Raw genomic sequence first — 25,768 nt, 5'->3', positions numbered from 1 at the left:
TACTAAAAGCCAAGATTCTATTAGCAGATATTATAACTCCGTTACTGTAGGAATTATACAGTTGCAAAGTTATAATGTCTACCATTTACTACAGTGTAATATTAAATAATTTTGTGGTGATCCAGACACTCGGATGTTGGATTTATCACATATAAGAACATATTCATATTGGGATAGCGTAGTAGCTATCATCTTGTCAGTATAAAATATATATAAACGATTAAGTAATCAGCCCAATAATTATTACAGTTAGTACTGTAGATAATATCTTAAAGATTGTTAAGATAATTATATCATACTGCCGGGTAAACTGTGTCAGATCGATATGGAGCTAATTTAGTAGGAAGTCCTAAAGCTCTAGTATAAAAGAGAAAAGAATAGCTAAGAGCTAAAGAAGTACGATTTATGACTTGATGTCATAATTGTAACACCGACACTAGTTAAGCAGTAAATACACTCTAATAACCAAATATAGTAAAGGAAGAAAGCCTTAAGAAACTAAGACGTAATGACAAGAGCAGATTGTGTTTTCTTATAAAAAGGGACACTTTTTATTTATGAATAAAAACAACTTATATACAGTCTCAAAGTATTTCTATACGTCTCTATTATCAAATATTTTATTTTTCTATTGTTTCGTACCTGAAATACCACAAATTTCATTTCCTTCTACTAGTATTTTTTAAAGGCAGTTTAGTACAAAAATTAAAAGAATATAATTGGTTGCAAATTTGAAAAAACACACTTCTTAGCAAGCAAAATTTGAAAAATAAGAGACTCCTTTTTTCAAATTTCTCTTGTCTGGTTATACTTGATTTAAGGTTATAATTTGAAAAAATAGCTTAAATTTTAAAAACCCACCGAAAAATACCTGAGTTTTGTATGAGTCTCAAGAATCAGATACTGTGAGAGTGTTATTTGTTAAAGAGACAAAATAATATTGCATATATATTTCTATTAAGTTTCCTTGTAATTCAAATGCCTGTTATGTAATGGTTGGTTTACACTGTATGAGTGTATAGTGTACGTGTGCCTGTTGTGTAACAGTTCCAGAGATTGTTAACTTGCCAGGTTCATTAGCAAGAAGGAATCAGTGTTTGGTTGTGAGGTCTGTTCTTCACTCAATTGTGGTGTGTATATCACATAAATCAACAAGTTATTCATATTATTTTTGAAAAATATTACCATAAACTGTTTCGAATACTTGTTAACAGTGTTTGCTTTCTTGAGAAGACTATAGAATATGTAGTAAGAGTATAAAATGCAAGTGAGTTTGTAAAAGTGCAGGTGTGAGAAGTAAATTTACCAAATTATTAAAGCGGTCAAAAAATAGAAAATCAAAAGAGAAGAAAGTGAAAGAAAAGAAAAAGGAGACGCAGTTATTCTATTAAATACAACTTTAGAAATACATGAAAAAGAAAAACAAACAAAAGTTAGGGCAAGTGTGTTCTGATAAAAATCAAATATAAAATCACACTTTTTTATAACTTGTAGTATTTATTATTGATGAATATAATAAACATCTTTATACTGATAACAAGTACATATGAATTAAGACCAGTAATTATTTGATATAGGAATGTATATTTTTATAGTTATAGTAAGTATGTTATTTCTTACTGAGTCCTTTGTAAACATCAATGTTCAGTGTGTTTCCCAAGAAAATGTAACATATCGAGTTTAAATAAAAATTATATATAAAAATAGATAAATCGCGTTTACAGAGTGAAAGTCTTTACTTTATTCCAAAAGTCTTTATGCATTTTCCAATAACTAGAAAAGACATATATTGCACAAAATGTTAAAGCTATATATATATTTAAAAACTAACTTTTGGGATTGCAAAAATTTTATATTTAAAAGAACAATGTCCTTTTCTCTCCTTTATATCAAAGAAATAATCACGCGAAAATACCACCGCAGCAAGTATGAAATCACATAACCTCTCGACACACTCAAACTTATATCACTCCAAATATTTTATGCAAAGACTTGCTCTTCCATTTGCACTTATTTTATAAGAGTAAAAAGAAAAAGTGTATTATATAAAAATATTTACTTTTACTTAAGAATATAATAATTGTAATATAATTTTTTTGAGTATAATTTACAATTCTATTAAAGGCATGTAAAATACAGAGGGTAAAGTGATGCTGATATAATTCAACAGCTAAAAAAAAAGCATTTTAGAAATTACAGCCGAAAATAAAATATAATTTTTAATTTTCACTTTTTTGAAAATTTAACAACACTAACAAAGTTATATTAAATTCTTAAATTGGCAGTCTTTTGCAGTGAGCATTTGCGGTAACCTTGGTGGTAGACATGCCCTGTCTAAGGTGAGCTTTGATAGAAAGGAATATTGCTTGCGAAACTTGAGTCATGTTGATTTGAAAATTAAAGAGAAAAACAAAGCAAAGCTCTGAATACACTTACCTGATATCTTTATAAGTCACACAGCTACAACGAAGAAACAATAGACTTCACGTATGCATATATTCAAAATAAATAGCATATGCTTAAAGAAAAGAAAAACAACTTCTTTAATTTTTCCCCCATACTGAAGAAAACCGGGCTCTCAATTTTTCATAATAACTTGATATAACTTTCTATTAACACAGTATTTATAGCTGATATTATAGTATTATGTACTTCTTTAACAGACATCTTAGTGTTTCCAAGAACTATATTAAAATAATAAGAATTGCAGAAGATATATAGAAAATAATGAACTTTTTCTTAGCGGAATTCAGTTTTCTAAGCGCACTATATATATGTCAATAATAATATCTTACCATGAAATTAGCCCTTGTTATATAAGTAAAATAGCTTGTTATTCAATTTTTAAAGTTTTCTACATAGTAGAAGCAATAGCCTTGCATCCAGAACATACTACCACACCATAGTTTTTAATGCTATCCAAGCTGACAACAAGATTAGCCACATAAGTTTGAATCAATTATATATATAGTGTCTGAAGATGTTGTTGTCTTGGGTAATGTTATTGTAACTTTACTATCGTTAAATGACCATAAATCACTCTGCAAACTTGATATCATATATATTTATTAAATAAATTACTTGATAAATCTGAGACACCTCGGAGGATATAGTAATTGATAAAAAGCTGTGCTTTATACAATACTTCGTGTAAGAAAGACAATTGCAAGATAATTATGTTGCGAGCACATTGTATATGAACATTATTTGAGATAAAAGAATCGAGAGTAATGAACAGGGTATATCATTGATGAGGGCCAAGATCACTATTTATCAGCTGTGTTAGAGTTATGTTATGGTTTGGGCGTGCAGGACTTCTCTTAGTTGAATGATCTTGAGCTTCATATGACTTACAAGCAATTAGAGCAAGAGCTCTATCTGGGTTATTCGTTCTTGACACACGAGCAGCTTGTTTTTGCTCTCAACTCATTAGGAGTATCTTTGTGCTTGTATCCTAAATAATAAAATAATGATGAACAATAGTCTCTTGCATAATACAGGGTGCACTCCGATAAATGACTCAATTTACTTTTTCTTTTTTTAGAAGTAGAGCTTTCTTCCAGGGGACGTTGATTTTGCTCGTTTAATTTTGGTTGCTTTTTATTTCGAATCAACTATTATGCTGCAGGATATAGAATAGGGCGCATCGTAAGGTAATATTGAAAGGAAATAAATCAAAAAAAGGTGCTCAAGAAGTGAATGAGAGCATATTCAGCAGAGTTAACTTTTAATTTATATAAAGCCAAACATAGTCACTTTTCCTAGCAGTTCAATTTATCCTTTTCTTTAAATAGGGGTACACGTTCAAGTTGTTCGAACAATAGGGAAGTTGCCGAGTACTCGACAATGACTGAGGATGTCGTATTTGCTCTCCAAACCGTGCTTTATGCAGTGTAAATGTTTTGTTATACCCTACTCTTTACACCTTTCCAAGAAGTTCTATCCATATTTTTCTGTGGTAAAGGCCAAGGAAATCTAGTCTAATGACTATTACAAGCAAATAAAACTACCATCTGTTTAAAGCAATATCCTATACCATTGGCGGGCAGCTACCACATTGGAAGAAGTTGGGGAGGAGGAGGAGGCAGCAGCCACTGCGTTATAGAGAACACACAGTTTTGAATTCTTGTCAAGTTTAATTTTTATTTAAAATGAAAAATAAATTACTGGGAGTACCAATTTTAACTAAAATATTTAAATTCAAGATAAAAGTGTAGTTAAAGAGGACTACTGAAGATGCTATTTACATATATATATTTGTATTTTTTGTATGATTATCAAAAGAAAAAAGACAAGCTTAATCGACTGTGATTTTATAATCGATTAACAACTCTGTTAGTACCTTTTAGCAAAATCTCATTTTTACCTTGTCTCAGCTAAATCTCCTTTCTATCCCAAATTTTATTCTTTTGTGTTTCAATTCTCTTTTTTCGTCTGTCCAAAAAACAAAAAACTAACAACGTCTTAATCTCAGGTAGACATATATCCTGGCCACCTGTCCATTGAACGTAAAAACAAAATAAAAAATCCCGAAAAAAAAACATCATATAATCCCACATAACCCTCCAAACAAATAGTTTAACTTCTCATTGTAATACACTCTTTCTGGAAATTATTGGTGCAAAAATAAAAAATTATTTGGCGCAAAAATGGAATCCACCAAATGCACCAAAAAAGATGAATTAAGCAGAGAAATGGTAAAAAATTGCACCACATTTTATCTTTATTTTTGCACTAAATAATTTTTTATTTTTGCACCAATAATTTCCAGAAAGAGTGTAATCAAATTCGAGACTTTTTCAATGAATCTGAGCCTATCAACAGCTCCATACAAACAAAAAAGATCTCAAGTAGAAAAACTGTAACCAAATCATGTGACGTGAATTGTGAGTCTCAGGAACAAAATAAGGTTTTCTCGACCCAAAGATAAATCAGGCTGACCGTAAATGTTCATAAAATTGTTTCAGTACATAAATTTAGAATCATAAGCAATTGACTAGCTCTTTCATTTTACCAAATGGTACCCTATAGCCTAGTATTTCACCATGTTCTTAATAAACTATAACTTTTAAAGATCTCTATGGCCTGTGCACATAACAGACCAGCCATCATTTCTTTGCCCGAGAAATTAAAGATAATCTCTAGATCTTAGATTTGAATAGGAAATAAAAGAAAAAGAAAACACTCTCCCTTTGTTCCCCTTCTGAGTTTTATGTTCTTATGTTCTTTGAACACACACATAGTGTGTGTGTGTGTAAATATCTTCAGCTAGTGACGTCGGGTCGGACTCTGAGACTCTCGAAACGGCGCCACTTCGAAACGGTAGAAGTCCTGAACAGCTTTCAGTAAGACACTTTTTATTCTTGGTTCCCGATACATTTCCAGTAACAAACCAACTCTTCCTCAAATATTATCCACAAAGAATACAATATATAATGGTACGTCTTTTTTTTTCACCGAATATTTCTTTCTTGTCTCTCGAAAACATGTAACTTATTTTATACAAAGGCTGGAGCACTCGAGAACGCACAGAATGAGATGCGCAAAATTAGGGACCACGAACGTGAGTCTGACTTTGGTGCCATTTACTCTGTTTCCGGTCCAGGTGCGTTTTGAATATAAAAAAGAAACTAAAAGAACAATAGCTTGTGATGAATTCAGTCTGAAAGATGACCTTTTGCTTCCGTCGAACAAAACTATAATTATGTTATAACTCACGCGCCTTGGTACTCATAACTATTTTATTAGTCGTTGTGGCCGAGAACATGTATGGTTCTGCCATGTACGAGCTGGTAATATACAATATATAATGTTAGGCGCTTGACAATATTTCTAACATATACGTTTTTTAGGTCCGTGTCGGACATAGTGAACTGGTGGGTGAGGTCATTCGTATCGACGGCGATAAGACTACCATTCAGGTATACGAAGAGACTGGTGGTCTGACTGTGGGCGATCCTGTCTTGAGATCTGGAAAGCCTTTGTCTGTAGAGCTTGGTCCAGGTAATATACTTTCTCTCAACAAAATGAAGATATTGGGGCTTCTTTTGTTTCAAAATAAAGATCAATTGATAGATCGACATGAATTTTTGATTGACATTTTATAATTTCTTTTTAAAAATTTACAGGTCTGATGTCCAACATCTATGATGGTATCCAACGTCCTCTCAAGGCTATTCAGGAAGCCTCTCAGAGCATCTATATTCCCCGTGGTATCGCTACCCCAGCTCTCGACAAGGGCTTTGGTTGGGATTTCGAGCCTCTCAACTTTGAAGTAACTTTATTTTCATTTACAAAAAAAATATTATTATTATCGTTGTTTCTGACGCTCTATTATAGGTTGGAGACCACATCACCGGTGGTGATATCTACGGTAAGGTCTGGGAGAACTCCCTTGTGACCATTCACAACATTATGCTTCCTCCCAAGGCTCGCGGTACAATCACCTACATTGCACCCAAGGGCCAATATACCATTCAAGTTAGTAAATCAATTATACAAGAGTCATAGATTTCGTTGTCTAATATGTATCTTATGTAAGGATGTCGTCCTGGAGACCGAGTTCGAAGGCGAGACTACCGAATATACCATGAAGCAGCTTTGGCCCGTCCGTTCCCCTCGTCCTGTGGCTGAGAAGTTGACTGCAAACCACCCCCTTTTGACTGGTCAGCGTGTGTTGGACTCTCTATTCCCCTGTGTTCAGGGTGGAACCACTGCTATTCCCGGTGCTTTCGGCTGTGGCAAGACTGTAATTTCTCAGTCATTGTCAAAGTACTCCAACTCTGATATAATTATCTACGTCGGCTGTGGTGAGCGTGGTAACGAGATGGCTGAAGTATTGATGGACTTCCCTGAGGTAAGACGAGAATTTTCGTACTTTAGTTTGATTGCATAACTAATTTATTTTATATAATTTCACAGCTTTCTATTGATATCAATGGTCGCAAGGAGTCTATCATGAAGCGTACAACTCTTGTTGCCAACACTTCAAACATGCCCGTAGCTGCACGTGAAGCTTCTATCTACACTGGTATCACTTTGTCCGAGTACTTCCGTGATCAGGGCAAGAACGTTGCCATGATGGCCGATTCCACTTCTCGCTGGGCTGAGGCTCTTCGTGAAATTTCAGGCCGACTTGCAGAGATGCCTGCTGGTAAGACATACACAATGCTTAATACCTTTGAGGATCAACTAACCCATTAATCTTAGATTCCGGCTACCCCGCCTATCTTGGTGCTCGCCTCGCCTCTTTCTACGAGCGTGCTGGTAAGACTACCTGTCTCGGTAACCCCTCCCGTGAGGGCAGTGTTACAGTTGTTGGCGCGTGAGTAAATAATGATAATAATAACAGCCAAATCAAATGTCAAATATAAATAGATGCATATAAGATACGTATCTGATATATAATTTATATTCCATCTAGTGTATCTCCTCCCGGTGGTGATTTCTCTGACCCTGTCACTGCCTCTACCTTGGGTATCGTACAGGTGTTCTGGGGTCTTGATAAGAAGTTGGCCCAGCGCAAGCATTTCCCTTCAGTAAATTGGAGTCTTAGTTACTCAAAGTACATGAAGGTCTTGGAGCCTTTCTACGAACAATCTGACCCAGAGTACATCTCTCTCCGTGACAAATGCAAGGAAATCTTGCAGATGGAAGAAAACTTGTCCGAAATTGTCCAGCTCGTTGGCAAGGTACAAAGTGGATTGATTACGGTTTTTCGTTTAAGAAAAAGAACTTCCCATCGCAAAATATTCCTTCCTAACATTTTTCTTTGATCCATTAGTCCGGTTTGAACGAGAGCGACAAGATTACATTGGATGTTGCTCAGATCATCAAGGACGATTTCTTGCAACAAAACGGTTACAGTAGCTACGATCGCTTCTGTCCTTTCTTCAAGACAACCTGGATGTTGCGTAACTTGATTGGCTTTTACACTCAGGCCACTCACACTGTCGAGGCATCAAACGGCCAGGTTTCGTGGTCTAAGATCCGAGAATCGATGAGCGATATTGTTTACAAGCTTTCTTCAATGAAGTTCGAGGTATGTGTGTGTATGTGTGTATGTGTGTGCGTGTGTGTGCGTGTGTGTGCGTGTTGACTGTTTTATTCAGTTATCCTCCACATAATTATTTTATATATACACATGTATATATTTCTTTGTTTTTTGTTTTTAATTTTTTCTATCTCTCTTTAGGATCCTGCTGATGGTGAGGAGGTTCTCGTTCAGAAGTACTCTGCTCTGTACAAGGAAATCGAGGCCAAGTTCCGTGATTTTGAAGTGTAAATTCTAGCTCCTTTAAGGCTTTTCTTTTTTATCGAGAGAAACAAATCAAAAACATCTGCTTCATAAAGAAATCAAAACCCTTTTTGTTCTTCATGGCCCTTCTTCCTCTAAATCTCGGGGAATCAAAACACAACCGATTCAAAAATCATCCACTCACACTCGTCCCGCCACTTACAACATCACATCTGCTCACGAAAATAATAATAATATATAAAAAAACGTGGGGACCTAAAAATTTTACGTACAAGAAATATTTTCCATTTCTGTTTTCTTCTTGCAGCCAAGCAAAGGTCGCCTAGAGCATCTCCTTCTTTTTATATAGTTTTATAGTGTTTACGTTATTAAATCAGAGACACAGTTTATGATCAACTGTTGAATTCAATCTCAATTCCGTCTTGTTTAATTGGTAAGATGAAGAGGATGATTTGGGATCGAGAGATAATCCAATTGGAAACGCAATCAATGGCGCGATAATCGGATGAACCATCCAAAAATCCATGCTCTCCGAAAAAAAATAAAGAGCTTTCGTTAATGATAACAAGAATGAGCAGACTAACTAAAGCAAGCAATACACCTCTTATATGTATAGCCTTACAAAAGATTGACACAAACACACAGACAAAAAAAAACAACTGCTTAAAGAAAGGAAACGACCCTTTCCATCTCTGACCCACAAACGTTCTTTTGCACTCCTTACCATAAAGTATGGATTATCCGTCAGAATCACACACTGTCTATGGCAGACCCAATGGCTTTCCCCCCTTATCTCCGCGTGGTTCACGGCCTACACCAGCCAATCGCTCAGGACGTGCGATCAAACAGAGAGTAGATTACGGAGAATCTTCAGAAGAAGAGGAATCAGATCAACTGTCAGAAGAAGAGGAATTGGAAGAGGTTAGAACAGCTAGATACTAAAAGCAAGGCTTTAGAAGAAGATAGATGACAATGAAAGATGAAATAAAGAACGAGAAAAAGAGAACGCAAAAAAGAAAAGTCTTACAAATAATCAATTCCTTTAGGATTTTTTATCAGAAGAGCGAGAAGACTCGGAGGAGAGCGAATTCGAGGATAACGAAAGAAGTCGATCGAAGCAGAAGCCCAAGCCGACCAAAAAAAGTCATGCACAGCAGCAAAATAAACACTGGGCATCTGTGGATCAAGAGATCCCCGTCTTTATTCCCATGGGAACAAAGGTAAGATCAAACCATACTATTAACCAGAATCCCAAACGACATTTCTAACGGGACTTTCAATTAAGGTGTTTGAACGAATTCTCGACTATAGAGTAAATGCCGAAACGGGGGAGGGAGAACTCTTGGTGAAGTATAAGGTAAGAAAGAATATCAATGGTTTTTTTTTGCATGTGTGCGTATATATATATATATATATATATATATAGAGAGAGAGAGAGAGAGAGAAAGAGAGAGCTATTTTATTTTTGATATATTGACACTCGATAATAGAACATGAGTTTCCATTCGGCAGAATGGGTTCCATCTTCTGTAATCGAAAATGAACATTTAGGAAAGCACCGTGTAAAAAAGTTTATGCAAAAGTGGTACCTTGATGGACAGAAAGGAGAAGACTTTCGTGAATACTTGAAGGTATGTCGATTGTATTCCTGCAGAGGTTGTACTGCCATTGGAGCGCCGACTAAACCATCCCCGGTCTATAGGTGGACCGTGTCATTGATGAGGGAGAGCTTGCTGATGCAGCTACTGGCCAAGTAGCAGTATACTATCTAGTAAAGTGGAACGGACAACCCTATGACATGTGTACTTGGGAAAGCGAAAGAGATATTAGAAGAGTAAGTCACAAAACCTTATTAGTGTACATATCCTTACAACAATTTTTCTTAGATTGATATGTCCAAAATTGAAGAATTCCAGGCCAGACGTATTATTCCCTCTCAAAAACTAGTAAACCCACCCCCTCGACCAGATATATCAAAGTTTGCTAAATATAATAGCTCTCCAAAGTAAGTATATTTACAAGAAGTGCCCTTCAGTTTGCTAACATAAAGTGTGTCCACAGATATCGATACAATAACGAATTACGTACCTATCAGTTGGAAGGTTTAAACTGGCTGAGATTTTGCTACAATAGTCATCGTTCCTGTATTCTAGCTGATGAGATGGGCTTAGGTAATTTCTCTTTAAAAATGGAGTCGCATATATGTGTTCGGTTACTTCTTTAAGAGGCTCACATTTTGTTTTGGTCATTAGGAAAAACCGTGCAGTCTGTTGCATTTTTAAATGACATGTATCACACACTGGGTATCAGAGGCCCATTTTTGGTTGTGGCACCCCTTTCAAGTAAGTTCTTAATAATAGTCTTCTGGCAGTAAGAAAAAATTATTGTTTTTTCTTTAAATGTATTTCTCACTAATATTTATATAAACTCTGTGCTCGTGTGTACAGCTATTCCTCACTGGGAACGCGCATTTAAGGCCTGGACAGATCTTAACGTAGTAGATTACCGTGGGAGTGTTTTGTCGCGTAACTTGCTGGTCGAAACTGAGTTTTATTACAAAGACATTCAAGGCCGCACAATTCCTAACAGATACAAATTCGATGTTCTTATCACTACATATGAAATGGTAATACCAAACGCTCTACGTTAGCAGTCAAAACAAAACTTGAGATACTAATATTCTTATCTTTAATAAACTTCTCAGGCTATGGCTGGTGTATCACAGCTGCGCCAAGTACCATGGAAATGTGCTGTATTCGACGAGGCTCACAGACTGAAAAACAAGGTAGAATTCACTTAAATTTATTTTTAACATATTTATTTTATGAAATATTAACTCCAATATAAATCTATCTCTCTATTAATTACAAAAATCATCTCAGCAATCCAAAGTATTGGAAATACTGAAGACATTCGATATTGAGCACAAGATATTGCTTACAGGTAATTTATACACGAAGAAATTATTAAGAATGTTCAAAAAAAATGTTGCAGTACTCACAGATATATATATATATATTTCTAAAGGAACACCACTCCAAAACAATCTTGATGAACTTTACAGTTTGCTCCATTTTATGCAACCTGAAGTCTTTAGGTAATGTTCAGTTTCTTGATTTTCTTAAAGATATATATATATATATAAGTGATTTTAACCCAGGAATCTTTAAAGCGATGAGAAACATTTCTTTACAGAATACGGATCATTGCAATCTGCTGCAGAAGTTGAGAAACTACAGGCCCTATTGAAGCCAATTATGTTGAGACGTTTCAAGGAGGATGTCGAAAAGAGTATCCCAGTCAAGGAAGAGACTGTAGTCGAAGTTGAGCTGACAACACCTCAAAAGAAATGGTACAGAGCTGTGTTAGAGAAAAACTTCAGTTTTCTCAAAAAGGGTGCCAAGAGTAAGTTGTTGGATCAAACAAGATAATTCATCACACATATATTCATTCTATGCGGTGTTATTAGCAAATAGAGAAATGCCTCATCTTCGAAATATTATGATGCAGCTTCGTAAGTGCTGTATTCACCCGTACCTTCTTGAAGGTGCAGAGGAAGTTATCGTGTCTGAATCAAATGCAAAGGGACCTGTTGAGCAATTCAACTGCTTGATACAGTCTTCTGGAAAACTGGCAAGTGCTTATTCATTTTTTGGGTAGATTTAAATTAAAAGTGCTAATGCTCATTAAAACTTTTTTAGGTGCTTATCGACAAACTTCTTCGAAAATTAATTCAAGGTAATCACAAGGTATTGATCTTTTCCCAGTTCACCAGGTAAGTTTTCTAAAAAGAATTAAACGAGCTTCAAACACAAATAATATATTAATATTTAACTTGTGGTGCTTAATATAGCTGTCTTGATATTTTGGCCGATTACTTGCGCGGAAGAAGCTACGCATATGAGCGTATTGATGGAAGTGTTCCCGGTGATCAGAGACAGGCTGCTATCGATAGATTTTCTACCCTTCCAATTGAAGACTCTTTTGTATTTTTGCTGTGCACTAGAGCAGGTGGCGTGGGAATCAACTTGACAGTAAGATTAAATATGTAAAGACCAATTGAGCCTTGCACAAATAATTAATTATTTGTGGCTATAGGCTGCAGATACATGTATTATCTTTGACAGTGATTGGAATCCTCAAAACGATCTTCAGGCACAAGCTAGATGTCATCGTATTGGACAAACAAAACCAGTACAGATTTATCGCCTTATTTGCGCAAATACCTACGAGCGGGATATGTTTGATAGGGCTGGTATGAAACTTGGCTTGGATAAAGCTGTTATGTCCAGATCTGGTGTTGCAGGTGACCAAGAAGATGGTGGTCAGGGAAAAAGTGAGATCAGTAAAAAAGAGATCGAAGATTTACTCAAAAAAGGAGCATATGGAGCCATGCTTGATGACGAAGCCAGGTAAAAAGATAGAAGAAAAAGAAAAGAAAAATATTGCTGCTACAATATAAAAGGGTAGTTACTTGGTTGCGGATGTTTTTTATTGATTTCTCTAAAATTTAGCGCCAAGTTTTGTGAAGAAGATATCGACCAGATTCTTGAACGCCGCACCACTATTATACGCCACGAAGGAAACGAAAAGGGATCTGTATTCTCAAAGGCAACCTTTTCTACCACCGAGGATTCTGGAACAGTTGAACTTGATGACCCTGATTTCTGGGAAAAATGGGCTGCCAAGGCCAATATCGATACCACTGAAATGCCGGACGACAATGAGTTGATTGTTTACGAGCCTAGACGTAGACGCCAAGTTCAGCGTTTTGGTAGTAGACTTGCAGACGGTATTTATTCATCGAATGACAACGCAGAAGACTCCGACGCATATGACGATGAAGTAGAAAAAAGTAAAAAGAAAGACCAACCTCGCCTCTGGAGTCTTTCTGAAAAAACAAAATACGAGCGCAAGTTGATGATTTACGGTTATGGTCGATGGGATCTTATGAAAGCACACTTTCCTCGTCGATCTGAAAAAGATCTCAAGGCTGTAACCCGCGCAGTAATGAGACGTGTATTACCTATAATCGAACATAGCAATGAAGAAGAGAAGAAGTTGATAGACGATATTGAATACATTCTAGAAACAGACGCAGCAGAAGAAGTTCCCGGAGACGAGACTGTTCCTTATTCAGGTGCAACAAAAAAGCAAATCACAGAGTTCAGATCCTTCCTTATTCAAGCACCTGCTGATTATCTTGATCATGTTGAGCGTAAAGGTGTGTTGATCACTAATATAATACAGCAATTAACTAATACTATTAAAACTAGGACGCAACTTTTTGCTGAGAATTCAGATGCTTTACATGATCAGAGATAAGATTGTGCCCAAAGACTGGGAAGATGCCAAAGCATTGACGGTTCCAAAGGTTACAGGTGCGTCTAAGTTAATTAATAATATAAATTCTCGATAAAGACTAACTTGATATTCTAGGTCATCCACCCTCTGATTGGTGGGAGCATGACGAGGATCGCGATCTATTGCTCGGTATTTGCAAACATGGCTATCAACAGTGAGTCATTATTTGTAGCTTGTTGAAACCTAGGAATTTTTAATTTTTTATACTCTTATTCGTTTATTGCCACAGGTACCTTGCCATGCGCAATGACCCTGAGTTCTGCTTTTACGGGCGAAAATACGATGATAGTAAGGCTGGTACACTTGAGGATGATGACGCTGCTCCCCTTATTGTCGATACAGACAGTACACCAGTATCTGTATCTGTAGATACTGACGAAAGAATGGACGACACAGAAGACAATGTTAGAGTAAGTTGATAATGATATATATATTGATTAATGACTTTGACACCTAATTTTTCTTTTTTTTCTTTATAAAAAAACATAGGTCTATATGTGGCCTTCAAAAGCTGATATTGGTATGCGTCTGAGAAGAATTATTGCTGCATTTTTGAGAGAACAAGCGAATGACCTTCGAAAGCTCAAGATTATGGAAAAAGAACAAAAGAAAGAACACAACCGCCTTGTGCGTGAGCAAGAAAAAGAATCTCGAAAGGCTGAGAAGCAGCGCGAAAAACTCAATGAGACCTCAAACCGCTGGCCGAAGAAGAGTAGAGCCGACTTTTTGAGAACAATTTTATCCTTTGGTGTCGAGACATACCCAGATGATCGATCAACAATTTGTTGGGACAGATTCAAGGAAATTGCGGGATTAGAGAAGAGAACCGACGAGTCCCTCAACCTTTACTATCAAAAGTTTATTCCTGCTTGCGAAGAGATGATGAAACGACATGAGCAAGAGCAATCAGGCACTGAAAGATCTACAACTGCCAATAGTAATCAAGACCCATCCACATCATCTCCTTCCTCATCGCTCCAAGCACCCAATGCAGAACAGGGAATAGACATATCTGCTGCAAGTCGTGAATCAAGTGCCGAACCTGGAGGAGACTCAAATGCAGACAAAGACGAACAAAATGAAGCAGTCGATCTTGTCCCGTACGATAAAGCGCGCCGTACATTAAAACGTATAGCACAAATGAAGAGAATCCGTGAAGAAGTTATGGTTCACCCAGATATTGACTCTCTTTTGGAAAATGCACGAAAAACATCTGGTCTTCCGAGCTGGTGGGAGGTACCTTTGCACGACAAAGCACTTTTAGAAGGCATATGTAAACACGGCATAGGTCGTCACGACCTTATGGTCGATGACCCTGCTCTTCCCTTTTTCCAAGTCAAACAGCATGTTTTGGATGAGGAAAGTAGAAATCAGCCGGAAAACGACAACTCAACCTCACTCATGGAGAAGATTGGCTGGCCAAAGGATCTTGTGATTGCTCGTCGAATTGAAGCTCTTTGTGAACTTATAACTAAGCCTAAGCCCCCACCAAAGCGCCCCGCATCCAGTAGAAAGCGCAAGAGAGGTGATCCAAAGCCTGTCGCTAGAGCAAATACATCCTCAATGGGAAAGAGCACGAGTATCAAGCTCACCTTACGAGGTCCCCGTGAGAAAGATGGGTACAACAGTGACGTAAGTATATCATCGTCTCCTATGGATATTGAGGATGGTACAGACAGCGGTGAAGATACAGATACTATTTTGCGTGAGGCCACAAAACGCATGCGTAACAAACGTAAAGGCCGGAGTCCAACCAAGCCTTTGAAGTCTCAGGCAGCTAGACACCATGACGAATCTTCAGTAGGATCATATCATCGACATAAGAAAACATTCTTGGCTAGACAACCTTCTTCATCATCATCGACACCAGATACGTGGAGAAACGGTAATATGCGACCTCGTAGTCCGTCCTATTCATCTTCTATGTCATCCGACTCAGATGATCAAGGTGGTCCCTTGAGGAAGTCGGTTGGTTCTTCCAATGACTTGTAATATAAATTCTTTTCTATTTCTTCTAAAGAAAGAAAGAAAGAAAGAAGCGCATTAATGCTATAATGGTTTTTATTTTATTTTATTTGTGTTGTTATTGTTGTTGCTTATATCTGGTATTTGCAGTTTAATTTTACATATAACCTTTCTCTATCCTTTTTCCTTATTCTTTACTTCATTTCGTTTCATTTTATTTTATTCTTTGAAAAGAAGAAGAAAACTCTACACACCAAGCTGATCTTATTTCTAATCAAAATGACAATTTTCAAAACTCTAACCTTGTCAATTAAAGGTAGTGTTAAAAGTCCACCAATACATTCACAACCACAAACGCTTCTCTTACAAACTATTAGATATTTCTTTGATTTCATAATAAAGTATATAGATAAACTCTTACTCAAGCCGAATATTGATATGATATTTAAAATCTTCATGTTCTACCTCGATGTTAAAACAGTGAATGTATTCAGTATCTTGTATGAAATATATTTAAAACACTGTCCTTCTAGGATACAGCCTAAGATCAATCGTCTAGCAAAATAATCTGAACGTTGAATGAGTATAAGAATGAATACGAATATAAATTTATACCACATTAGCCTTAAAGAAAAAAAAAGTTTTATAATATTAGAGACGTTTGTTTAAGCGTATACGTCAAATTACTTCTTTTCACTGTACTTTAGATCTAGCTTGCCCTTAAGTTGCTTTACACAGTCCCTGATTAGCTTAACAAAAAAAAAGACTTTATTTATTTCGAGAATAATTACTCTTTGATAAACATCTAATGCTAGAATTTCTTGCTCATTTTTGATATTTTCCCAAAGTGATCAGATAAGTCTGGTTTGCTAGTTGTACTGGTAAGGGTTACTGCACATGCATTATGGTGCACTCACTAAAACTTTGTTTTCAAAAATCCTCCTCTCCTGGCCGGGGTAGTAGTGCCGAAAGCCTTTAGTTTAATGTCACGGAATCTTGCAATGAGTACATCAGATATCGCTTAAATACATTGATTTTATTTTTTGGCCATCTGTTTCCATGGTCTTTACTCTTCGCTTATTTCCATCTCCAATATCATTGGTTCTCACTTTTTGTGTACATCACACATATTCTCCTTTTTAATTAGACCCAGCCAAACACTCCAATAATAACCAATAAAGAATAGCTTGGTTAATGATTTACTTTAGATGTAATAAATAAAGTGAATAACAAGCCGTATTCTTTTCTATTTTTGATAAGACAAAAAATCAATTAAAAAGTAAAATCACGAATAAAATTAAAGTTGGTTAAGATTCCGCATACGACATGCATATCAAAATGGTGTATTGCGCCATTATATGATCTGGCGCTTAGAGTGACAGCAGATGCCATAAAGGTAACTGACAAGCGCATCTAAAGATACCACCACCACCACCACTGCTAAATAAATACTTCTCACTCATAGGTCGATCACGCTTTATCCTCCCATCAACTATTGTCAATAATCGTTCAAAAGGATTCAATTCAGGCCAATAAAGAGACAAATACACGCATTTGTAACATCAGGTTGGAGTTATGAATAAAGTAATTATCCGTAACGGTGTAATTTCCTTTAAAGACCTCATCACAATCCAGCTTCCCAAAATGCCCGTTCATGAACTTGACAAAATGAGCAGTGTTAGTACCTTTTGGAGCTGGCTTATTATCTGCAGGTTCATCGTTAGTTTCTGGATCCTCCTTATTAATCTTGGTTGCAGCTCTCTTTCTTCCTTTATTAATTTCTTTTTTCCGCCTTTATTTTTGACAGAGTGTCTCTTATGACTACATGAACAGTACTATAGGAGTCAATAGCACATTTAATTTTATGAGTTTGCACTTTAGTTTTTGGTTGCTTTATTATACCACTCCTGTCTTTTATATATATATCTACCCTAAGTATTTATCATACTCATATGAAGACCAACCTCATCAATAGGAATACATTTTTTTGTAAAATCCGAATAAGAGTTTTTTATATCTCATATAGTACTCAAATCTTGTTTGTAGGCTTTCCGTTGTGTTTAACTTCGAGCTCAAGCTTTACTTTTTTCACTGTAATATGCATTGTGTTTTATAAACTGTAATTGAGTTCCAGCCTTGATATAATACAGTTTTCAAAACGTCTAATTAGACTACCTATTATGTCGTCTGAATATAATTTGGGGTCATTATCAAGTAGCTCTTTCATATACTCACTATGCTCAGTAGCGATTGAACTTTTCGGACCACTTTTCTACTCCATATCCTTACATGCGGCCCCTTATGCGTCTTCGTAATACCTCCACTATCTTAACTTAGTGTAATAATTAGTATTTGGATCTCTTGCGGTATTGGTCACTAATCCATGATCTTGAGAATTTTCAAGTGTATGATCTATGAATGAGTCTTTGGTAAGGTCACCATAATTTTTGTATGGTTTTGCTGATAACTTTGGATACACTAGGATTCGACTACTTTTTTAATTGAAGTTTCTTTAGCAATCTTTTTTTGGCCTACTTAATGCTCAAGTAATTTTGTAGAGTAGCTATTGTTTCGAGAGAAATGTTGGGGTCGTCAATATTTGTTAAAGTATTTTCCATGATATTATAAGTCCTTTCTTTTTTTTTTCTCATTGAAGATGGCTATTATTGTGTTATATTTTAAATAGGGAGAAAAACAGCTGAAAAAAATATGCGACAATTAGACACACTATTCCCGCAAATTTTAGTGAACTCGTTGTGATAATTTTTTTTTCGAGCTATTGCCATCATTAATCTTCAAGTCAAGTAAGAAAGGAAGTTTTTGGTGGAGCAAATCGTATTTCTCATTTTGTATCTTTCATGACTGGACAAACAACAAAAACGAATTATTGGTGGTTTAAAAGCGACTTTGGTATATTGGAAAATTAACTTTCGGTCGTGGAGCCACTGTATTAAAACAATTGTATAGTTTCCTTTGCTTTCATTATTTTAAACGGAGATTTACACCAAAAAAACAACAGATTACGTATAAACTTCCCAGGGAGAGAATCTTTCAAAACAAGTAACTTCATCCCGCAATTCAACACAACTATTTTTTATAAATTTACATTTACTTTTTAAACAAATGGCACCAAAGCAATTAAGTGCAAGAGCAAGGCTTATAGCCCTGTCCAACAAAGCTAGCAAAGAGTTTGGCGCGCGCCCTACATTTTGCCTTTCCCATCAAGAAGTGGGTCCAGGATGCTTCATAGGCCAGGTTTCTTTACTAGATCAGCTCATCAAAAGTAAAAAATTGGCATCAAACGCCAAGGCAGCTAGAGAGGAAGTTGCAAAAGAGGCTTTGGAACAATTCGATTCAATTAAAAGAAATTACACGCATAAGGCTAAATCAGAAACTTTGCGGAATGGCTTGAGCTTTGATTCAGGTTCAAACTCGAACTTGAACCGAGGTTCTGGCTCTGGCTCTGGCTCTGGCTCTGGCTCTGGCTCTGGCTCTGGCTCTGGTTCTGGCTTGGGCTCTGGCCCTAGATCAGGCTCAGGCTCAGGTTCAGGCTCAGGCTCAGGCCCAAGCTCATCACAGAAATCTGCTCCTGGTTCTCATCAAAAAAACCAACCTCGCAAGACGACAGCTTCTGGAAATTCTCATGTGCCGGTCCCGTTTGCTCCCAAAACCCGGTCAGAAATTAAAAAAGCTCTTGCACCGACAAAAAAACCGTACACTCCACCACAGAAGGCACCTACACCCAGACCATCTAGCCCGATCCTTTTGAATGCAACTAAAATTCTTCCGGAATGTCAAAAAACTGAACCTATGGATATTGTGAAGGATGAAATTAAGCCAAAAGAAATCGATGACTTGGGAAGAGCTAAGAGAATTTTAACTGAATATCTCAGATTTCAGAACGAACCTACACACATGCAGAAGCCAGCAGTCGTGCTTTTGGACGAGTTAGCTGAAGCAGTTCCATGTGAAAAACCTGTGTACAGTGTTTCTGAGGATTTGACTCCAAACGCCAGATATCTCAGCCCATGCTACTCTTGCATTGTCAAAATGGACAACTTTACAGTCTGCACCGAAGAGTCTATGCCGACCATCTCGTTGGCCAAAGAACAATGTGCGAGCCTATCTCTTCTAATTCTTGCTAAGATTTTATGTCCTCCAGATCTCCATCAATCGTTGATAGAGAACATGGAGAATGAAGCAAGCTACCGAAGATATACATTGACAAACGGTGAACGGTTACTGCTTAATGGTGTCAGTAGGTCCAATATGTCAATTCTCCATGAAGCTCTAGTAAAGCTTGGCTGGTCTATTGAAGAGATGAGCTACATGGAAAGAGGTGGGTGTTATGTATGTCATTTGGACATTGATCGTGACCCAGCCCCTTCCATGCGATCCTCAAGCACAAACTGGTCAGCCACCAAGGTAGAATCTGCAGAGGTGGCTGCTAGAAACTTATTGGATCTGATGGAAGCGGGAAATTTCATTGTAGTCTCTCGTTAAATAAAGAAGAACAAAGCCTTGAAAAAAAAGTCCCGTCTACCACTGTCAAAAATTAAAACAAGCAGATTAGTATTATAAATCAGTGCAACATACATAATAGAACATTCTTGTAGTGGGAGTTAATAAGTAACTAACTAGCTAATGTTTAACTGTTAATCATTGCATATAAACTAAAGAAGATGATAGATAACCCGTGGTTGTCTTAAATTTAACTTTATGAAAGGTTGATGTACTGGATCTGTTACCAAAATTGAATAGTGGCTATTCGCCATACGTCTGCTATATGTCTCCTATGGCATGCTCTATTTTTTATGGACTTTATCAGGGTTTGATAAATATTTGGATGACATAAAGGCTGAGTAAGGATCAGAAGAATTATATTTGCATACTGTCATTTGTCGAATGTGATGGTAGGTATAGACTCTTCAGTGTAGACCGTAAAGTTATCCCTTTCGACAAAAGGAGAGTAATATGGGCTAAGCTGTATACATAGGTTTTATTCTGTAATTTTTTGCACTGTCTTTTTGGCATTTCATACAACATTAAGTATAAAAACAATAAATTAAAAAATAAATGCCATATTAAAAAGGAAAATTCAGTGAGAAACTTAGTGTACCAACTCTTATTGGATAATTTTTTTTGAAAAAATAAATAAAAAAAAACTAAATCCTATGTTTGCATCACATTTAAGTGAAATTAAATTGTGCGCAGAATAAGGAAAATTAATGGCGTGCAATCTAATTCAATGAATTCAACTACTATAAAACATCATTTTGCCCTTCAAGATAGCTGTAATGCATCTTCTGAAAGTCTATTACTGTGCTGTCAAGATACATTATTTATGAATGGCAGTAAAGGAATACTGCATGCTATACTTAATGGCGTTGTGATTCAGGTACATTGGTGTTCAATGTTTCCAACATGTCTATAGCAAATATTTTAGTCGCTTTCTCACGTCTACTGCTATTCCTAATAATAAACCAATAATGCTCAAGACATGGAATCTTGGCAATAATGTCAAACAACTTGTCGCTTGTCCAGAATCCAATAATGGTCAGCGGGTTTGTATATTAGCAAGGACCGAGACCCAAGTGTGGCACCTAACTCTCGCCAAAACAATATTAATGGGCGAGTAAGCATCTATTTCAATTCAAAAAATACCAAATAGAAAAAAAAAAGAATAGTAAATGTTCGTTGGATACTTGCTTGAATTTTCTCTCTCTGTGTATATGTGCTCTATGTAAATAAACGTAATTATATCTTAGTTCTCAGCAAGCAACAAAAAGACCACGTCTAGAAAAACCGAAAGGTTCTACTGTTCTTTTATGCAATGCAAGTTTTATGCACAGATACTTTGTATACATTGAATACTCACCACACTGATTGGAAACAGGATAAGCTGCGTTATATATGTCCCACAGATTCACCCAACTTTGGGTTTTATTGCCTTCTCCAAGGAAATACCATTATATTCTACGATTTAAAAACAAAACAAAAGAAAGAAAAGAGTTATGCCTTGTGGAACTCTACAATTTCTTGTAAAATCACGACAGGCTGCCTTGGTAAATGTCTTTTTATACTTGTACTCAACATCGCAACAGCAAAAGTGTATTGAACTGTGCTTTTCTCAGTAAACCTTTTTCCACAGGCACATTTTCGACTAGATGAGCATATTTCATCTTTCTTTGATATTTCAGGGCAAGTATATACATGGCACACTAGCTGCATATTAATTAATTATATATAAAAATTACTGATTTTTAAACGAACAAAATCATTTTTCTTCATTTTATCCAACAGCCAAGAAAGTATAATATTTGGGTTAGACGACGGATCGATTTATTCAAGAGACTTAAGCACAGCGTCTACTCAAGATCATTTAATATCCAAGATAAAAGTAAGGACTTTTCTTCGAACCGAAATACTCAATGACTTGAATATAATTACATTTTTATTAAAAAGAAGAAAAACGTTACACTTCATCATTATGTAGGGATCAGGTCACTTGGAATCAATACATTTATTAAAATTAGCTGTATCGAAGCATAACAATGATAAAATAATGGTGTATGATACTATGGTACTTATCAGGTAATTCGAGATGTGGTGAAAATCAATACGATTTTAATAATTATATTCTTAGATCTGAAAACACAATGCAAGTATATTCAAGCATAGTAAAAAAAGAGAAGCAAACTGTCTCCTTTCAAGAATTTCTATTGCCTTCTCCAGTTGTACACTCAGTGTCTTTTCGGGTAAGAAGTTTTAAATATTTTAATCCAAAATTTCCAAATCCGTCCCTAAAATACGAAAAATATTGCTGTTTATTTCGAATAGGATGAGTCTGTATTATATGTAGGGAAGAATGGAAGAATATATTATATCAGTTTTTTGCCAAAGTACCAAGGTATTCACTATCACATTTGCGTTTTCTTAATTTTGTTTCTGTAATTAACTACTATTTCTATTATTATCGAAAGATAAAAAACATGAATCAATTGTCAGTATAGACATTATTGTTTCTCCTTTAAAAAAATTAGAGGATGTATCTCGTATCTGCACAGTGGATACTTCACAATATAATAAAATTGTTATTGCAGCTCTCCAAAAGAATAGAACCTTGACAGTTGCCGAAATAGACTCTAGGTATTTATATTACGTATATATATATATAATGCTTTATTATGTCTAGCTTGTGTATCCTCATTTGATCCGTTAGCTCTTCCGAAAAATTACAATCAGAGCAAAGTGATTTGAGAGAATCTATACGACAAATTCTCAAAGAACTCTCAGAGTGTGAAAATTTAGCTAAAGAAATGGACGAGGAACATCAGGTAAGATACATTTTAGAGGGCTCGAATAAGAGAGAACTTGCTTTTCTTATTAGTTGTTTTTTTTATTTGTGCTCATATCCACTTTTATATAGGCTGTCAATGAAAAGTTAAAAGATATCAATTCCACATTATTTTCACTTCAAAGTATAAAGCAACACAAAGAAACTTCTGAAGCATTCAAGTGTGAAATTAGACCAATTCTTATTTCTCGTCCAGTAAAAGAGATGATGTTTTCTGATATGGCACTCCGTGTTCGTATAAACGTTCCACTGTCAATGAATTGGAAAAAATGGCAACGTAAGAAAAAATATTTTGGTTAGTATAGTATAACTTATCTTATATTGTATAGTACATATTAGCCTCAATGATCAAAAGCCTTTGTCTCAAGAAATGATTTCAATTGAAAGAGGGCTTCAAGGGTCTGTACAAGGAAAAACGTTGACTACGCCTCTTCTTGGCCTCGACAAGCTGCGCAAATGGTAAATATATAGGTATTTAATTTCAATATATTTCTATAACCGGTTTTTTAGGGAACATGACATACCATTGCCCACAAATACATTACAATTTCCATTGGAAGTAACAGCGAGTCTTTCATATTCACCTATGGAACAATTCCTTCCAACCGAAAAGCGTATTGAGAATCTATATAGTAATAATGGTAAGTAGTGCGGCTAAAGCTATATATAATTGCTTACGTATTTATTTATTTTTATAAAAAAACTGTATGTTTATAAAGAATCCCCAGTGGTCTTTTCTGTATATCAAATGACAATCGATGACTTGCATTTTGCTGTCCCATGTAGCTCTGAAATGATTTCGAGTATAAAGTCCTTTGGTCTTTGGTCAGTCACTGAGCGACTGCAACCAGTTTATTTTAACCATTGTCTTATGGATAAATCTGGAAACTCTTTGGTTACAAGACTAGATACTCACTGTTTACGTTCCAATGACAAGGAGGTAAAGTATTTCCTATCGGTTCTTTATTTGCTTTAAATAGTGCAAAGAGAAATTTATCTTTAAATTATATTTATTTGGATGTTAGAGCACGACGGAAGAACAAAAACGCCCCAAACTTATTGAGGACACCACCGAAATTCATTTCAAGGTTATTGCAAAAGATAAAGAGCAATCTAATTTTGTTTATTGCAAAATACTCTATTGTTTACTACAAGAAGGCAGAACAGAGTAAGTTCTCACTCTCACAACAGAAATTTATACTGAACTTGTCGAATACCTACCAATATATTCGTTATCCCGCTTATTTGCTGTAGAACAATCTTAAATGAAATGCTTTGCGGAGCAGAAAAGGCACTTTTTACGCTTGCCTCGCATTCTAGCTTTCCAGTCGAACTTAGCCTATCCAAAAGTAAGAAAAACCTTACTACTCCCATTTTATATCCTCTAATACTTGTGGAAAATAGAGTCAACCGTAATAAACCACGGCCTCGATGTCACCCTGAAAATAAAATGTTACAATAGTTATGTCTTATTTAAAGTAGAGGCAGCTCTCCTAGCAAGAATCTCTGATCGTTTGGTAGACCCCATCAATGCCCCTCCGAACAAAGGTAAGAATCTCGTTTAAATATTGTTCTGACAATTAAGTACACAAACATATATATTTATATCTCTTTGAAGAATTTCAAGAAGATATGGCTACTTTTTCCAAGCTACACCGCACGCTTTTGGCTTCTTACACCAAGCTAGAAAGTGAGTTCCAAAAAAGTTCCAGTGACAAAGATATTTGGGATGCCCTGCTGGTTTCTCTTCGGCACATGCGAGAAATACATAATGTAAAACCCATTTGCTGGGTGTCTTTCTAACCGCTGGAAATTTATTTTGCAAAAAAGAAAATTGCAAATTGTTTTTTGGATTGTTTTATATATTCCAATTACAATAAATAAAGAATGTATTCTATGTAACACTACGATATATGGTGTCTCATACCTCCCGTATATATGTCTAATATAAAGATACTGTGTGGAAAAGAGAACTCTAAGTTCCAAAAAAAAGGAAGAAAAAAGAGCCAATCTTTTCTTTCAATGGGTTCAGGAAGTTTTCTTGGGTGCAGATGACTCTGCACTAGGCGATTCCGTAGAATGTGTGCTATTTCTGGCTGTCTTTGTGCTCATGTCAGCAAATCCAAGGTTGTCCATGTTATCTTTGTCCATCAGCCCCCTAACATTATGGCACTTGTTAAGCACATTTACTCATCAATGATTTTAATCCCTATTTCTTATTTACTTGTCCATACGACATTGAAGATATGCCTTTGAAAATTCTCGACAGGCACCATTGTTGTTCTTGTTGACTCTCATGCACTTGACGTAGTTCTTCATAAAGTCTTTACATTCGCCTGTATCTTAGGAGTGAGCCGAAATGTTGTATAAACTAAAGATATATAATAAGCATACCGTCATGGTCTACCGGGAAACTTCCAAGAAGTGGAGGTGCCCCTGAAAATGACTCAACGTTGGGTGGTCTTCCGAAACTCATGATGTTTATGCGTGTAATCGCAAGGCTTGACGGATAATCCCAGACCATGCTTATTTTCCAGCCTGGCTTTGAGACCCGACTAACAAGCCACCACCATTATTATAACTTCTATTTCATAAATTAAATAAGTTTATTTGGAAATCACAAAAGCATTATCAAGCAGCCATAAATAACAGTGGGTTGTTGGGGATTAAACATGAATTTTAAGTTAATTGAACTGTACATTTATATACACATATATATGTATATATTTCATAATAAATATAAGAAGAAAACCATTATTCTTCATTCGCCAGAGACTCTGGCTGTCCCCTCCCTTCCCTTCCCTTCCTTATTATAATATATACCA

The 25,768-nt window shown here is 35.9% G+C and overlaps 5 protein-coding genes across 5 annotated transcripts; 3 read left to right on the top strand and 2 right to left on the bottom strand.

Moving 5' to 3' along the window:
- Positions 1-78: 78 nt before the first annotated feature.
- On the bottom strand, positions 79-3,059 carry PHYBLDRAFT_174490 (hypothetical protein; the record flags this gene model as incomplete). The annotated part of the gene is made up of 11 exons (XM_018437259.1): positions 79-192; positions 300-357; positions 401-458; positions 643-672; positions 1,065-1,234; positions 1,740-1,773; positions 2,060-2,170; positions 2,437-2,443; positions 2,562-2,609; positions 2,653-2,684; positions 3,017-3,059. 11 exons carry the CDS (start codon positions 3,057-3,059, stop codon positions 79-81), a joined length of 705 nt encoding a protein of 234 aa, XP_018285144.1.
- Positions 3,060-5,335: 2,276 nt separating this feature from the next.
- PHYBLDRAFT_128283 (hypothetical protein) lies at positions 5,336-8,553 on the top strand. Its single transcript, XM_018429212.1, has 12 exons — positions 5,336-5,438; positions 5,509-5,605; positions 5,749-5,792; positions 5,853-6,003; positions 6,129-6,274; positions 6,340-6,480; positions 6,542-6,856; positions 6,922-7,153; positions 7,210-7,324; positions 7,424-7,691; positions 7,784-8,041; positions 8,195-8,553. The coding sequence occupies exons 1-12, from the start codon at positions 5,436-5,438 to the stop codon at positions 8,282-8,284; spliced, it is 1,860 nt and encodes a 619-aa protein (XP_018285143.1). The 5' UTR covers positions 5,336-5,435; the 3' UTR covers positions 8,285-8,553.
- A 436-nt stretch (positions 8,554-8,989) lies between these two features.
- PHYBLDRAFT_174488 (Homeodomain-like DNA binding domain-containing transcription factor) lies at positions 8,990-15,613 on the top strand (the record flags this gene model as incomplete). The annotated part of the gene is made up of 22 exons (XM_018437258.1): positions 8,990-9,178; positions 9,304-9,477; positions 9,543-9,614; positions 9,748-9,888; positions 9,960-10,091; positions 10,144-10,203; positions 10,254-10,428; positions 10,510-10,599; positions 10,705-10,883; positions 10,962-11,042; positions 11,140-11,200; positions 11,285-11,354; positions 11,430-11,662; positions 11,727-11,894; positions 11,959-11,995; positions 12,111-12,291; positions 12,356-12,669; positions 12,772-13,481; positions 13,534-13,638; positions 13,697-13,775; positions 13,851-14,031; positions 14,111-15,613. 22 exons carry the CDS (start codon positions 8,990-8,992, stop codon positions 15,611-15,613), a joined length of 4,935 nt encoding a protein of 1,644 aa, XP_018285142.1.
- A 5,221-nt stretch (positions 15,614-20,834) lies between these two features.
- PHYBLDRAFT_174486 (hypothetical protein) lies at positions 20,835-24,889 on the top strand (the record flags this gene model as incomplete). The annotated part of the gene is made up of 18 exons (XM_018437257.1): positions 20,835-20,984; positions 21,085-21,221; positions 21,588-21,651; positions 21,890-21,986; positions 22,123-22,180; positions 22,233-22,344; positions 22,427-22,496; positions 22,570-22,735; positions 22,809-22,923; positions 23,016-23,220; positions 23,273-23,402; positions 23,454-23,584; positions 23,663-23,883; positions 23,969-24,111; positions 24,198-24,292; positions 24,348-24,491; positions 24,562-24,716; positions 24,830-24,889. 18 exons carry the CDS (start codon positions 20,835-20,837, stop codon positions 24,887-24,889), a joined length of 2,253 nt encoding a protein of 750 aa, XP_018285141.1.
- A 154-nt stretch (positions 24,890-25,043) lies between these two features.
- Positions 25,044-25,419, bottom strand: PHYBLDRAFT_104036 (hypothetical protein; the record flags this gene model as incomplete). Its single annotated transcript, XM_018427811.1, has 3 exons — positions 25,044-25,101; positions 25,168-25,279; positions 25,338-25,419. Coding segments are annotated over 3 exons (252 nt in total), but the record flags the coding sequence as incomplete, so codon positions are not given.
- Positions 25,420-25,768: the final 349 nt, after the last annotated feature.

This window comes from Phycomyces blakesleeanus (assembly GCF_001638985.1).
Source record: "Phycomyces blakesleeanus NRRL 1555(-) unplaced genomic scaffold PHYBLscaffold_31, whole genome shotgun sequence".
Lineage (NCBI taxonomy): Eukaryota > Fungi > Mucoromycota > Mucoromycetes > Mucorales > Phycomycetaceae > Phycomyces > Phycomyces blakesleeanus.
Note: the sequence above shows the minus strand (reverse complement) of the source record. Positions and strands in the feature narration are given on the sequence as shown.